This window comes from Episyrphus balteatus, chromosome 4, assembly GCF_945859705.1.
Source record: "Episyrphus balteatus chromosome 4, idEpiBalt1.1, whole genome shotgun sequence".
Classification (NCBI taxonomy): Eukaryota; Metazoa; Arthropoda; class Insecta; order Diptera; family Syrphidae; genus Episyrphus; species Episyrphus balteatus.
The window spans coordinates 81,844,575-81,860,912 of record NC_079137.1 but is presented as its reverse complement, the minus strand read 5'-3'; the positions used below and the strand labels follow the sequence as shown (position 1 = coordinate 81,860,912).

Sequence of the window (16,338 nt, the reverse complement as noted above, 5' to 3'; positions counted from 1 at the left end):
CATTAAAGTTTTCGTTTGTTAATAGATCCGGAACACTACCAATGTTTTTTTCCGGTTTAATTAAATTGCATAAGAAACGCCACCAAATATTTTCAATGTCAATATTAAGTCATTTTTATGATTACTAAGAAGCCCAGACTACGCACAGGGATCCTTCCAAATTCTCTACAAATAACCACTTTGACATGCGCCGTCATCGTTGGCCGCAAAACATTGCCACTACCTCAATTAAATATTCACAAAAAAAACTATCACGATTAATAAAACTACGTGCATGGCATAAGGCTGATCAATATTCCAACCAAAAGCCATTTACGATGAACTAATCCGACTGCGTGGTGACATTGCAGTAAGCAATAACTACATCAAACTAGGCCTCTGTTTTATGAATGTGAATTAGCGAATCATTTTGATTCCACCGGAAGTTTTTTTTTTCACTGTTGTTGTTTTGAAGTAAACTGTCATCACAGTGCAAAATGAGTAGAAGGTTTCTAATTTATGTATGGATCATCTTTTTTTGGCTCCATATCACAATCAATAAGGTGCTTTAGAATATTTTGCAAAATATGTTTAAATAAGCTGTAAAGATTGCAAGACGATATCAGTCAATCGTTGCAACAGATCTAAGCAACACTTCTATCGAAAATGACTAAATTCATTCAAATTGCTCTTCTTATCGCTTGTGCTGCCATCTGTTGTGCAGAACCAGCTCGATTGAGAAATCGACAACAAAGAGTTGCTGCTCGTCAGGAAGTAGCTCCTGCAGAGGATGTCCCAGCTCAAACTCCTTATCCACCGGCTGGAATCGTTCCCGAAGTTCGATTCGATCTTCCAACTGAGAACGTAGCTGTTGAACCTGACAACACATATCTGCCACCTGATAATACCGTCACTGGAATACCAGCTAAGACCTATGGACCTCCAGAATCTGCTGAGCCAAAAGATGATGTCGAATCAAACGATGGTGATGCTGAGCCAAAAGCTGCCAATGATGGCGATGAATCAGTAACTACAGAAGAACCTGAGGAAGCTGAAACTGATGCAACACCAACTGAACAACCAGAAGACTTGGATCAACCAGAGGTCCAAGATCCTCTGAATGATGAAGCCGAAGATAACGAAATTGAAACAGGCCCTGACGATGAAGAACTCTTATTGGTTGTTCCCCTTACCCCAAGAGTCAAAACAGCAAGGTTACAAGCACGCCCATTGATTCCTCTAAGGTCACAACGTGTAATTGCTCAACCAATACCCTACAGATCCCAACGCTTAATCGGACAACAACTCTACTTTGCCGACGGCAGATACTTCGCCTATACCCCCCAGTACGTCAGAGTTTAAAACAATTTCCCGTTTTTGTTACTTAATTTTCTAAGAGTCGATCGTAAATTATTTTTTCCGAGAATAAAGCAAAACAAATATATTTTCCAAAATCCAATTAATTTATTTTTAGTTGTACCTACTACTACTCGCATGCTTGGCGCACAACAGTTTTTATGAGTTTATAAAAAAATGTTTTACTGCTTACCCACAATTTAAATTGCTAACACAACACGTCTTCGTTCGCACTTTTTGTTTGAAATTTATTTACAGATCTGAGAGTGGTGTAAGCATAAAAATTGTAAAAAAAAAAAAACATAGCTAAAGCGTCACAAACTGTTGCGTTACATTAGTGTAACGCAAAAACAATACTCTCTCTCTCTCGCTCTCTCGCTGTTTGACGAATAAATTCTACACTTAAAATCGATCTGTCAAATTCAATTAAACGTCACTTTGACGTGTTGAACACAATATTTCGTCGCGATGTAATGAAGCGGAAGTTATTACCACCTACACTCAATAACTCAATGACAAAACAAAAAAAATTATTTGACATAAAACCAATCTGGTGTATTTTGGACGTTTTCTGAGATTGACAATGTACCGCCGTGTTTACGCGCACTTCGAAACTGTTCAACAAGATCAGCAGCGTTTTTTTGTTTTTTCATCAAAAAATAAATTTAAAAAACCAACAAGAAATATTTTTAACTTTATGAGAGGTTTTCAATCTTGCGAGAGATTAAGTGGTTTTTTTTGGTTCGAAAAAAATACTTGCGCACACTTCATCAAGGGAAACTTAATGGATGGGACTGATGGGAGAGTGTAGAGTGATTTTATTGAGAATTACTTATGTATTTTTACTTTAACATTTTCGAATTTGGTTTTTTTTGTTTTTGAAATGAGCGTTTTTTTTTCGAAAAATTTGTTTGGTGCGCTGCAGTAAGTTAACAAAAAAGGGTCATAAGCCCCATTTGACCATGAGAATATTTATGGTCGATAAATTGTCAAGGCTTTTGATTTGAGAAATAAAATGTCAAATGTTTCGACCCACGATTAAAATATTTGGAAACAAAAATGTTCGTAAAATTATTTAAAAAACTGCTTTTTTGAAATTCAAGAATATTAAAGAAAAATTAAAGAAACAAACTTACCGGTGTACATCATTAGAAAGCTTCTGCTAGATGCAAAAATGTCTCTTCAAATAAAATTATGATTGAGGATTTAGTAAGTGATTTGCGTATTAATGGACAACATTTTTTTCGTAAACAGCCACAAACCGGAAACAAAATATTTTACTTTTACTTTTAAAGAGCAAATTTATATTTTAAGAGAACTGTTTGACAGCTTAATGGAAACTGTTTTTAAACTTAAATATTTTGTTATTTTTCTTATTTACAAAAACATATTTGATTAATAAAAAAACAAAAATGAAAAACAAGTAAAAAAATATTAAAGTATTTTTATGGGAAAGTGACGCGTAGTGGAAGCGGTTCCATATGATTTTTTATTTTATAAAGCAAATAAAGATTTTTTTTATGTTGATGATGTCTTTATTGTTTTGCTATAATTGATTTTTATTTACGACTTTTTTATATATTTGCATGTGTTGATATACATTACAGGTTGTTGGAATTTAAATAAATAAAACGGAAATTAACAAATTTTAAATTAACATTAATACTAAGTGGAACAGTAAAACTCAATTAAATGTAACGTCAAATTACTTTATAATCAATAAACGTTTAAAAAAGATGTAATTTCAACTAAACGAATATCTATAAAATTATTATACAGTGTGGCCAACAGTCAACGATACAGTCGAAGATAGTGGTTTATTGACAGAGGCGTAGAATTTATCTTTTAATCAAATGATACATCAAAAGAAAGGTGTCTCAAAGCTCTATTTACAACTGAAAACCAAAAGTTTACGGGAGGTCTGGTTTTTTTTTTCTTACATTTGTAGGCAGATATCTGCAGTGAGAAAGAAGACCACATAAAATAAAGCGGATTTTTGCATGAATTATTGATAAGATGACTTACGAATGCCCAAAAATGCACAGTGGACAGGATTCTGCATTTTGGTAAAAAAAATTATAATTTTTTTACCGATTTTAGAAAAAAATCCAAGGGGTACCTCTTGCCATAAAAAATGCATTTTAAAAAATTTCCTGCAAATTCTTCGACTGAGACATCAAGAGAAAGGTCTCTTTAGGCTGTATTCATAACAGAAAACAAAAAAAAGTTTGGAGGTTTGGTTGCTGAGTTATTTGCATCCAAACATATCTGCGGACCAAAGTCTTGAAACAAGTTTTGGTAAGCGAAAATATAAAAAAAAAATCATGTGTGCAATTCACACCTTTTAGAAGTGAAACCTTAAGAAATCATGTTTCTTGAAAAGCTTAAAAATTTTCCTAATGAATAAAAGATAAAACCATACTTAAATTTTTACAATGCGCAAAAAGTATAAAAATAAATTTATTCAAATCAATCATTTAACATGAAAAAAGCAAAAAAAAAATTATTTTTTTCTTCTAACATTGTCATTTTGTTTATGACAACTTATAATAAATGTAATATCATCTGTAAGGTCATTGTTTCAGCTCAAAATGTTTATATCGACCATGTCTTTACAACATCTACAAAAAGAGCTAGAATTTTTTGAACACAATAAGTTTTCATCAAAAAAAGCAAAAAAAAATCAATCTTTTTTCTCTTCTAACACTATTAAATCCATTTTTTTAAATGACAACCTATAGTAAATTTTATTTTATCTGAAAGCTTATTATTTCATCTTTTATAACTTGTAGAGCACGTACCGTTATGTGTAATATATGTAATGAAAGGTAATATTATCAGCATGCGTAGCGTTTATTTGTATGTGTTCTAGATCTAGTTATAACGTGTTTAGAAAAAGAACATCTTTTCCACGTTATCTCAGGATTTTGAATATGAAATTGATTGAAATTTTTGTACAGTTATAGTTTATTCTATTACATATCTACAGTATAAATTTCATTCATCTATTTGTTAAAATAAAAAATTTATAATCAATTGATTTTTCCGTCGCTTTTTCGTTTCATAGTGTTTCAAATCACTACGATACTAAAGAAGTTTTCACTTCAAAAATGACGAAATCCGAAGCTGAAAAGATGAAATTTCGGGTAGTGAATTTTCAAGTCAAAGAAGCTGTTGATTTTTGTATCTTCTAAGATTTGTGTTCAAAAATTAATAAACTTATGTTTATGAACTAAAATTTTCATTAAAAAGGCAAGTAAGTTAGTATAAATCCTGAACTACAAACACAAAGTGAAAAAAGTACAAAAAAGTTTCTAATTTTTCAAATAATTTTAATTTTTAAGCCTAAGCAACATCAAAACAAAAAGTCAAAAAAGTACAAAAAAGTAAACACGATGTTTTTTTCTTCTTCTCCCTAGTAGCTTGTTTGTATATATCCCTTTCATTTTAAAAAAATATTCGATTCAAAAAGCTTGAACAAGACCAAGCTTTCAATTTTCACAAATTTTTAAAAAGAAATACACTCAAACAATATTTTATATCCTTTCCGTAAAGTAGCTCTTCGATCACATAGTTCCTGTCATTTTGCGAAAAAAAAGCTCTTTTGACAAAATTGAAATTTTAAATACAGTCGATTCCCTATAAGACGTACTTCCTTTATGTCAAATTTTCCTCTAACTCAAATTTTTTAACCGATTTTAATGAAACCGACTGCAGCAAAAAGATTGAATAGTCGAATTTCCCTCCAACTCGAACCAATTTTCGTGTCCTGTGGCGATTCGACTAAGATGGAGTTGACTGTAATTTGTTTATTTTTCAAAAACAAAAGAGCTTTTTTAATTAATTTTTTTCCAATAGATGTCAGGTGATAAAAAGAAAGGTAGGCCTAAAAACTCCTGGTACAAGCAAATGCAAAAACACCAGCATTCAGTTGGCCTCAGAAACGGAACAATACAAAACCGGGAGGCTTGCCGCCGATTTCTGAGGTCAACCCGGCGAACCCCACAGGCGGATCACTAGTGTGAAGCAGTAACGTGGGAAGGTTATGATCCCCTCGACATCGAGATCATAACAGCGCCGAGAAAAAAGGAAGAAGAAGAAGATGTTAGGTGATTTTTATATTTTGAGCTTTTTTTTACTTTTTTGTACTTTTTTGACTTTTGTCGTTTTCGATTGGAAACACTCAAGGATTCACTCATTCTGAAATCCAATAAAACAGTTTGAATCGCTTCCACTCAATTTTGTTTTTTTTTGTTTATGTTTGTTTTTATTTGAAATTCAAAATGTCAAATATGGCATAGGATTTGAAAAATAATTTATATTAAAAGAAAATTGTGCCTAATGCTCAACAAATTAATGTGGAATTCGTTTTTTAAACGTTTTTAAAATATTTTAAAAGCATAATTGAATTGTTTGAAAGTAAATTAACAAATTAATTTCAAAAAATACAAAAAAAAGTGAATGAAAAACAATAAAAAACATGATTGAGTGTTTATTTGACATGTGAGTATATAAATTTTAAATTAAACTTCTTTAAAATATTTTTTAAAAAAGAAATAAATTTATTAGTTTGAATCTCAAAGGTTTTCTTAAGATACGAAGTATCTTGTTCGATGGTCGACTTAAGATTTGATGTATGTTCTGCGACAGCCAACTTAAGATTAAATTATAATTTTTATATTTGGAATGATCCAACTGGGGATCGTTACAATGTTCTTTGTTTAAAAATGATGACACAGCATCTTACAGTTGCTCTAGCGGATGCTTGGGTGTCGAAGTTTATTACTACTTAAAATGATGACACAGCATCTAACAGTGGATGCTTGGATGTCGCAGTTTATTATTACAAGATAAATATTAGAATACACCAGAAGGGTATATGCTATGATCCAACATTGTAGATCGATACAATGTTGTATTGTTTATTTGTTTATGTCTCGCTATTTTGTTTTAATTTATTGTGGAGGCGCACAAGTGATATCGGATAAAACTCCTCCCCCTTTAGAGTCTTCTAATGGTTGAAATGAGACCGTTGGAAGATTTACATTATTTATTATCTTCCTTTTGTTATTTTTTAATTTCGAATAAGCATAAATGATTAATGTAATTAAAATAGTTAAAATGATAAAATATACTGTCAAGTTTGACTTTTTATGATTATGCTTAAGTTCTATAATTTCCTTTAAATTATTAATATTTTGATAATGTAATTTCTCAAATGTGAGTTTTTCAAATCTTGTATAATTAATATCTAACATTGTATTAGGTATTATTATTTCATGTTTATAATTTTGTCTTTCATAGATTTCATTGTTTATTTCTATTTGACAGTTTTGAAATTTAATAAGATAGGTTCCTTTAACATAAATCTTTTGTTTATTACAAGTTTGATTAAGTATTTGCTGTTTAACATTTATAAGTAAAAGGTTATTGTTTCCTATTTCTAAAATCTCTTCATTTAGGTTTTTTATAAAGTTACAATGCATTTGTGCGTTAAAAAGGTTTTCAATACAATTATCTTTTATAAGTTTCAAGTTTTTAATATATTTTGTATCTTCATATACAATTTCATTATTAGTTAGATATAAATGTTTATTTATGTATAATTGCAAATTATTTTCTTTTTTCATTTAATTTGTTTAATATCTTTTCTTTTTTTTTTCTATATTTTTATAAATTATTTCATTGTTTACTTTATTTAAGTGAACATTAATAGGTTTCTCTTTGGTAGTTAAATGTATAGTGTTATTATAAATAGAAAGAATGTTAATAACTTGATTTATTAAAGGGAATGGATCATCTGTTTTTTCTATTTGAGATAGGATTCTAAGTTGTTCGTTTAAAGTACTATGAAATCTTTCAATGTCGGAATTGCCCGTATGTCTGTTTGCTGTACAGTAATGTACCTCTAGGTATATCGTTATTCGATAAAAAGTTTTTTAATGTTTCTGCCATAAAAGCATTTTCGTTATCTAAAGTTATAAGTTTGGGTTTAGTCATGTACGAAAATATTTTTGTCATAGCGTTCATAACGTCTATGTATGTTTTATTTTTTATTTGTTCTACGGCTACGTATTTTGAAAATTTATCAATACAAGTTAGGTATTTTCTGTTTTTATCCCTGAACCAGATATCTAAATGATAATGTTCATGTGGTCCTTTGGGTGTAATTGTTTTTTCATAGGGTAATTTTATCGGTTTTCTATCTATTTTTGTCATACAAAAATGGCATTTGTTCAAAATTTTATTAATTAATTCTTTAAAATTCGGAATATAATATTCTCTTGTAAGTTCTAAGTAAAGTTTATCGATACCTATATGATTAAAATCTTTATGGGTTTTAAGTATAAATTCATGTGCATCTTTTATATTCAAGTCTTTAAGTATTTTCTTACTTCGCAATAGTATATTCTTTTTTAGTTTATTTTCTTTAATCCATATACTTTGAAAATCGTTAAAATGTTCATCATTTTTAATATAAATTGCATTTGTGATATTTAAATCGATTTGATTTATTATTTTTAAATATAATTCTTCATTTGGACTAGTGCTTCTAAATGTAATTCTCCTTCTACCAACATGCGGGAATAAAATTGTATGATCACCATTTGCGTTGGCATCAAGAACAATTTGTCTCTTAAAATAATTTAGAGGTTTTTCGCTAATAGGTATAAAAGAAGAACTGTCTGATTCTGCACTGTGTTGAGTATGTAACTCATTATCTTCGTTTATCATATTTATATTATTGTTTTCTATTTTAATACGAGAAAGTGCGTCTGCTACTTTATTTTCTTTTCCCTGAATGTACTGTATTTCGAAGTCGTATTCTTCTAGTTTTATTTTCCATCTTTGGAGTTTACTATTTGGTTCTTTAAGATTATGTAACCATACTAATGGTCTATGATCAGTTTTTATAAGAAATCTTCTACCGTAAAGGTAATGCCTAAATTGAGCTGTAGCCCAAACTATAGCCAGTAGTTCTTTTTCTATAGTGCTATATTTGCACTCATGTTTATTTAAGGTGCGTGAAGCAAATGAGAGAGGTCCATGTGTTTGACTTAACACGGCTCCAACTGCAAAGTTACTTGCATCAGTAGTTAATATAAATTCTTTTGAGAAATCAGGATGTCTATTTATTAGATCAGTAGTCATCAAAGTTTTTAATTTATTAAAAGACTCCTTGTATTTTTCATCATTTATATTTATAATGCTATCTTTTTTAAGACATAACGTCATTGGCTTTATAATAGCTGCATAGTCATGGATAAATTTGCGGTAATATCCAGTTAATCCTAAGAAAGATTGGATTTCTTTCACTGTTTTTGGTATTGGAAATTTTTTTATAGTTTCAATTTTTTTCGGGTTTGGTTTAACACCATTGGGAGTTACTACATGCCCTAAGAACTCTGTTTCTTTACGAAGAAATTCAGATTTATTTAATGACACTTTAAGATTTGCGTTCTTAAGCGTATTTAAAATTTTATGGAGTGAATCCATATGCTCTTGTAGGCTGGAAGAAAATATTATAATGTCATCTAAATAGACATAACATATTTTTCCTATGTAGTCTTTCAAAACCTCATTCATAAGTCTCTGAAAGGTTGCGGGTGCATTCTTTAAACCGAATGGCATCCTAATAAACTCATAGTGTCCCGATAAAGTACTAAATGCTGTTTTTTCTCTGTCTTTAGGTTCTACTTCTATTTGATAGAAACCTTTTGTTAGATCTAATGTAGTGAAATATACTGCATGTCCTAATTTATCTAATATTGAGTTCATGTTTGGAATGGGATATTTATCTTCTTTTGTTTTATTATTTAATTTTCTATAGTCAATGACTATACGCCACTCCTTATTTCCAGCGTGGTCTTCTTTTTTAGGTACGACCCAGATTGGGGCGTTATAAGGCGAAGTTGAATGCCGAATTATTTTTGATTCGAGCATTTCTTTTATTTGCCTATCCACTTCCTTTTTGTGGATTTCAGGATATCTGTATATCCTTGTGTAAATTGGAGAGTTATCCTCCGTAGGGATGTTATGTTTTACATGATTAGTAAATGTCAAATCATCACCTTTTTTATAGAATGCTCCATCACATTCTTTTATTGCTTTGAATAATTTTTGTTTTTCCTCTTTATTTAAATGATCTATTCGCAGATCTTTAATTATTGTATTATTTAATATGGAATCTACAGGTTTAATATCATTAAAATAATTGATTGAGCTTTCATATTCTTTCTCTTCATTTTCGCTGAAGAAAAATGGAATGAATATGCCGTTCAATTTTAATGTCCTATTCCTGTAATTAATCTCCCCATCGTTTGGGATCAGGATATTATTTCCTATTATTCCGTTGTACTCTTCATTGAAGGTATGTACTTGGAATTCACAATCAGTTCTCACTGATAGTGCAAATTTATTTTTTGGTATTATTACGTCTTTATTTACAGTTATTGAATTTCCTGCGGTTCGTATTGTCATAGGCTTAGTACGCCATTTTGTATATTCCTTTGGTGAATCTTGTTCACGCAAAAGACTTTTAGTTGCTCCTGTATCAATAAGGAGTCTTAAAATAGTGTTCCCTTTTTCTAACTTAATATAGGGAAGTGAATTTCCGAGGCTGAATCCCGAAAATTTGCTTCTGTATGTTCAGTGTTTTTATTAATATAATTCGTTTTGTTAATTCTTCTTACTTGTGATGAACTTGGATCTATATCCATTGGTTCAACTTGTTGAGGATATTGTTTATTTTCGTAAGTTCTTTGATAATTGTTATTTTGTCTTTGGTTATTTTTATTATTGTAATTATGGTTATTATTTCTGTTATTAGAATTTTTCCTAAAATTACTATCATTTTTAGGACTTTCATTTTTGGATTGGGGTTTTGAATCAGAATTATGAGTTACAAAACCTGCTTCTGATAATTCGTGGAGTGCTGCTTCCATACTGGAAGGCTTTAGGGAATATAAAATTGTTCTCATATGAACAGGAAGTTTTTCTTTAAAAATTTTTAAGGCTGTTTCGTTATTTCTAGGAACGTCTAACTGGTTATTTTGCTGTAAACATTTTTGATTTAACAAAGATAAAGTTCTTTGTATATAATTATAATACTTAAGCACATCACCTTTGAACTGTGCTGCTCTGAGGTCATCATACAGTTGATAACTGTTTTTGAATCCCCCGAAATTTTGAATTAGGATAGCCTTTATATCGGCCCATTGAGTGAGGTGAGAATGAATCTCAATAGTTTGCCTAGCTCGACCAATGAATTTGGACTTTAATAAATTAATACACATTCTTTGTCCTTGATCGTTGTATGTCAGTAATGTTGGAATTATGTCATCTACGTTACTTATAAAAATAGGTAAGTCCTGTGTCTTACCGTCAAAAGTAGATAATCTTTCTATGTACTTTAAAGGATTGAGTTCTAAGACTCTTGGAATTAAAACATTGTTATTAATATTAATATTGTTACCATTGTTGTTTTGTGCTGCTGCTACTGCTGCTACTGCTGCTGCTGCTGCTGCTGCTGCTTGTTGATCCATGGTGTGATTTTCTAGATTCCTTTGTTGGTTGAATTGTAGGCTTCTTTTTTCTTTTGAATTTCTGTTCAATTTATTGATGATCTTCTTCATCTATTTTTCGAACTCGTTGGGGCTTTCGATCATGCCACTTGCCGTTGGATTCAAAAAGTTTTTACTTTATAATATGAACCATAAATTTTAATTTTTTAATGTGCGTTTTTTTTTCTTCACACAAAAGTTTTAAACAAATAATTTTTATTTTGTTTTGTTATATTTTTGAATTTAATTTTCTTTAAACAATTTTTTATTTTATTTTACTTTGTTTTATTTTGAGTGTACACTTTTTAATTTTATTTTGATCAATTTGTTAATTTTCTGAAAATACCTTCCTCTACGGAAATTTCAGCATAGGCCATATGCACTGGCTTGAGCTGGGATATTTTCTGTAAAACACTTTTATTGTTCTTTTATACAATAAAGCACTTTAATTTGGTTTTGGTTTGATTATTTTCACTAATCGATTTATTGTGTTGAGTATTTTCGTTACTCGATACAATCAATAGTTTGGTTGTGAATTAGTAAAATTTAAACACTTATTTTTCCTTAAATGGATTGGTTTAATTCACTTATTCACTTATGTAATCAATGATTTAATTATGAGTTTGTAAATTTAAAACACTTATTGTTCCTTACATGGATTGGTTTAATTCATTTATTCACTTTATTAAATTTGATTTTCTTTTTGATTCGTATCACTGAATCTCATTTTATTTTAATGAGATCCTACCGACTGCGCCAATTTTAAATTAAACTTCTTTAAAATATTTTTTAAAAAAGAAATAAATTTATTAGTTTGAATCTCAAAGGTTTTCTTAAGATACGAAGTATCTTGTTCGATGGTCGACTTAAGATTTGATGTATGTTCTGCGACAGCCAACTTAAGATTAAATTATAATTTTTATATTTGGAATGATCCAACTGGGGATCGTTACAATGTTCTTTGTTTAAAAATGATGACACAGCATCTTACAGTTGCTCTAGCGGATGCTTGGGTGTCGAAGTTTATTACTACTTAAAATGATGACACAGCATCTAACAGTGGATGCTTGGATGTCGCAGTTTATTATTACAAGATAAATATTAGAATACACCAGAAGGGTATATGCTATGATCCAACATTGTAGATCGATACAATGTTGTATTGTTTATTTGTTTATGTCTCGCTATTTTGTTTTAATTTATTGTGGAGGCGCACAAGTGATATCGGATAAAACTTATATGTATTAGTGCTTTTTGATTGGATTCTGTTTTGAAATCGAGAAGAGAATTCCTCTTCTCAGAAGCGTTCTGTCTGTCAGTTTTGTGCGAATAAAACACTTTCAGAAGGCTTCTGAATGATTCCGGACGCTTCCGGAGAGCCAATCGAAAACGCCATTTGTGTTTTTATGTATTTAAGGCTTTAAATGTCACATCAATAAAATTATTTTTGTTATTTTGTACTTTTGTTTACTTTTTATACATACTTTTTTTGATTTTGTGTTTCGATGTATGTACATACATACATATGTATACATAGTTCAAATTCAAAATTTTCAAATTGTTAGAATTAAGAAACTAGACAATTTGTTGCTAGCAATTTTGTGCTATGATTCATGTCGAGTGGGAGATATTTTCTTGTACCGAAAAAAAAAAAACGATTTGACTTTAAAATTAATTATTTTATTTTATATAAAAAAAAAACTTTGAACAAAATATCTTAACACTTAATTTTAACTAAAAAATGTGTAAAAAAAAAAAAACTTTATAAATCTCCAACAATCACTTTGATCATCAATTAATAAACTCTACAAAGGTGCAGAATAAACAAATGATCCATCTTCGAGATAAATTGGTTCTGCCAAAGCTGCTCGCAATTTCAATGGTGCTCTCCTATCATTGTTCAATGGTTGAATTCTTTGTCCGAACACAAGACGTTGTTGTTCCTCAGGAGCATCAGGATTATCGTAAGAGACAGCAACTGAAATCACTGATTCTGTATCATCGTCTTCATCTTCTAAAACTACAACAGGAACTTCGGTATCAGTTTCAGCTATTTCGGTTGTAGGTGAGTAAGTTGTTGTAGGAATTTCAGTAGTAGTTGGTGGTCCATAAGTGCTATCTAATTGTTGAACGGTAGTTGACTCAGTTGGAATTGAAGCAGTTGTAGTTTCAGTTGGCAATTCAAATGGTACATCCGGCTTAAATCCAGCTGCAGGATATGGTGCCTTAGCAGGAGGTGCATTTTCTTGTGGAGCTTCCTCTTGTCGGGCCGAAAAACGATTGAATCTTGAATTCCTGAATCGTTGAGGCTCTGCAGAACAGGCAACAATTAAGGCTGTTACGAAAATTATTTTCATGTATCCTGCCATTTTTTTTAAATTGTAGTTGTATAGTGATTAAACTGTTGGATTCAATTGACTGATGTTGATGTAAGATTGGGCAATTGTTTTTATAGCAAACAAAACATTCAGCTAGACACTTTGAATTTTCGTGTCCAAATTTAAGGCAATCCAATCCATAACTTTTAGAATGACATTCGAGTTGAATGGAACGTGACGCCAGCACTCTCACTTTTAATCGTTTACTTTGTAGGCATCGAAATAAATTAAATTCGTTAATTACTATTTGCCGATGGTTTAATACATGACAAATGTTAATTTAGTGATGCATTGTAGACCGACAGAGGTTAAAGTTTTTATTTGTTTTATTCTTATATGGGGAAGTGAAGGAGGTGTAATTTCGTATATTTACAGACAAGAATGTTGAAGTTGTCTGTAAATACAAGGATTTAACTTTTTTCAAATTTTTTTTTTAATTAAAAAAAGCAAAAACCGTTGTTGAAAACTTAAAACAGAGTCGAAAGAACTTTTGTTGTTAAAAATAAAAACTATGCATGTTCCATTTTCTATACCCACGTATTTACTGTACACTAGCCCAAAAAATTAAGGGAACAAAAAAATCCTGATTTTTTTTAGTGATTTTCCATAGGTTGTATCTCAGTAAAAAATGATCGTATAATATAATAAAAAGCATGTGAAAGCTCTATTCTTCTATTTTTACGACTAAAAAAAAACAAAATTTTCAAATTTTTTTTTGTTTTCCTACTTTTATCTTAAGAAAGTTTAAAAATTTTTTGTGATAAAATGATTATTATTTTAGAAAGGCTATTTATTTGGCTTTAAGATTCATTTTGTTTCAAACTTCTACGATTTTTTTTAGACTCCAATATCTGTCATCAAACCAAAAACCATACTTTTGACTGTGACTATCAATATCTCAACAACGGATCACTGTACAGAAAATTGAAGGACACATTTAAAAATTCCATCCAATTTTCTACAAAGAAATTTTTGCTTTGTTAAAAAAAATGTTTTCTTACTTTTGCCATTAATTTAGAAAAGCAATCAAAATAGGCATTTTTACGGTTTTTTTTAGAAAATGTACCGCTTTTTAATTTCTATGGGTGATAAGATTCATTTTGTTTCATTGTATAGAGCGGATAGATTCGATCGAATTGGTGGTGGTGTAGCTCTATATGTTAAGGAGTCTTTGAAGAGCAAGGTTAGATATGCATCCTCAGATGTTTGTCCTTTTCAATGTTTGTGTATTGAAATTTGCAGTAACAATGATAAACTTTTGTTAGGAGTTGTATATAGACCCTACTCATATATTGATTTATCTCCCATCAACATGTTTTTGGAAGATAATTGTTTTTTGTTCCCAAATACTATTCTTTGTGGTGATTTCAACTGCAACATCTTAGTCGATAGTAGTTTGATCAACAACATGAGGACATTCAACCTACATCCCGTTAATGTGAGTAATCCAACGCATTTTTCACGTACCTCAAGCACTCTTCTTGATGTTTTTTTTGTTGCTGACGTCAGTAAGGTGATGTTGTATGATCAGTTGTCCGCACCTGGTTTTTCACGACATGATCTTATTGTTCTGTCATATGATTTTTCATGTGTCAGGCCTCCAACGACATTTCAGTATCGCGACTTTAAGAATTTGAATATGAGTGCTCTTGAGTCTGACATTAGATCTATAAGTTGGTACAATGTATATCATATGGTGTCTCCATGCGAACAAATAGAGTTTATCCAAAACAATTTAGTAAGATTATTTGATGTCCATGTTCCTGTTAGGACAAAGACTGTAAAACATACCAATAACCCCTGGTTCACTATCGAAATTCGAAATTGTATAAACCAAAGAAATCGTGTTTATGAAAAATGGAAACGTTTTAGAATTGTGGAGGATCGCCAACAATACCGTCAGCTGCGTAACAAATGTGTTAGGCTCATAAATCTGACTAAAACTAAGTGGTATTCACAACATCTCAAACTTTCAAAAAATGGCCGTAAACTCTGGAAGAACCTTCGCGAGGTTAGAATTGGCAAGCAGAGATCATTGGATCTAAAGGTTGATTGTAATGAATTGAACAAACTATTTATATCATCTGTTCCCCTGCCCACATCTTCGCCAGGACCGCTTGTCCACTTAGAGTCTTCATCACCCACTCCTCTTGCTAGTTTCAACTTCGTAAGTGTTTCTCCTGATTACGTTGTAGAAAGCTTAATTTCAATTAAAACTAACTCTATTGGGTTTGACCGTCTCCATCCCACATTTGTGAAAGCAGTAATGCCACTAATTTTACCATTTTTAACGTTTGCTATCAATACTATATTTACCAAAAGCACTTTTCCATATCAATGGAAATTTTCCAAAATTATCCCAGTACCTAAAAATCGCAGTGGAACAGAATATCGCCCAATATCGATTCTTCCATTTTTATCAAAAGTGGCTGAGAAATTAATACATAACCAAATAAACCAATTTTTTAAATCTAACAGGTTGTTGTCATCTAAGCAATCTGGATTTCGAGCCCAGCATAGCAGTACTACTGCCCTCTTGGACGTGGTTGAGCGGGTAAGGAGGGCCTTGGATGATGATAAAGTCACGTTCTTGGTTCTTCTTGATTACTCCAAGGCATTTGATACGATCGACCATAACATCTTGTGCCAAAAATTATATTCTAGTTTTGGATTTAGTCGCGAAGCAGTTAAGCTCATATCATCCTATTTAAGCGGTAGGCACCAAGCAGTTGTATCAGGAACTACGGTTTCTGAATTGCTTTCCTTGTCTCGAGGTGTTCCTCAAGGATCCATTTTAGGACCTCTTTTATTTTCTGCTTATGTAAATGATATTCCTAATCTTCTAAGACACGGAGATGTCCAAATGTTCGCTGACGATGTCCAGTATCTCCAAAGTACTGAGCTTGGTCTTATTGAAAATTGTGTATACAATATTAACGAAGATTTGAATGCAATTCTGGAATGGTCTAATAGGTGCGGTCTTGTCCTTAACCCTTTGAAAACGAAATGCCTTGTCATCTCTAAGAAGACGCTTGATTTAGCATACTTTCCTACAGTGCTTT

The 16,338-nt window shown here is 30.9% G+C and overlaps 4 protein-coding genes across 5 annotated transcripts in view; 1 reads left to right on the top strand and 3 right to left on the bottom strand.

Moving 5' to 3' along the window:
• LOC129917664 (prolactin-releasing peptide receptor) overlaps positions 1–2,704 on the bottom strand; it is a 123,169-nt gene extending 120,465 nt beyond the window's left edge. For both annotated transcript variants that reach the window (XM_055997705.1, XM_055997704.1), the window contains exon 1: positions 2,472–2,704. The gene's annotated coding sequence lies outside the window, so the exon portion shown is untranslated. The remainder of the gene's footprint in view (positions 1–2,471) is intronic.
• Positions 615–1,438, top strand: LOC129917666 (uncharacterized). The gene has a single exon (XM_055997706.1). It carries the CDS (start codon positions 646–648, stop codon positions 1,339–1,341), a length of 696 nt encoding a protein of 231 aa, XP_055853681.1. The 5' UTR covers positions 615–645; the 3' UTR covers positions 1,342–1,438.
• A 6,111-nt stretch (positions 2,705–8,815) lies between the features above and the next one.
• Positions 8,816–10,880, bottom strand: LOC129919390 (putative histone-lysine N-methyltransferase 1). The gene is made up of 3 exons (XM_056000250.1): positions 9,929–10,880; positions 8,914–9,884; positions 8,816–8,845 (listed from the first exon to the last, which is right to left on the bottom strand). Exons 1-3 carry the CDS (start codon positions 10,878–10,880, stop codon positions 8,816–8,818), a joined length of 1,953 nt encoding a protein of 650 aa, XP_055856225.1.
• A 1,785-nt stretch (positions 10,881–12,665) lies between these two features.
• Positions 12,666–13,299, bottom strand: LOC129919949 (uncharacterized). Its single transcript, XM_056001072.1, has one exon. The coding sequence runs from the start codon at positions 13,265–13,267 to the stop codon at positions 12,704–12,706; it is 564 nt and encodes a 187-aa protein (XP_055857047.1). The 5' UTR covers positions 13,268–13,299; the 3' UTR covers positions 12,666–12,703.
• Between the last annotated feature and the right edge of the window lie 3,039 nt (positions 13,300–16,338).

Bases quoted from the DNA above. Each gene is read 5' to 3' on its own strand.
- LOC129917666 (XM_055997706.1), top strand. From the start codon at position 646: ATGACTAAATTCATTCAAATTGCTCTTCTTATCGCTTGTGCTGCCATC.
- LOC129919949 (XM_056001072.1), bottom strand. From the start codon at position 13,267: ATGGCAGGATACATGAAAATAATTTTCGTAACAGCCTTAATTGTTGCC.
- LOC129919390 (XM_056000250.1), bottom strand. From the start codon at position 10,880: ATGGATCAACAAGCAGCAGCAGCAGCAGCAGCAGCAGTAGCAGCAGTA. The intron at 9,885-9,928 runs GTTAGAAAAAGG...TTATTGATACAG, and splicing joins AATTCACTTCCCTATATTAA to GAGCAACTAAAAGTCTTTTG. The intron at 8,846-8,913 runs GTTTTGAAAGAC...ATTTTCTTCCAG, and splicing joins TTCAGAGACTTATGAATGAG to CCTACAAGAGCATATGGATT.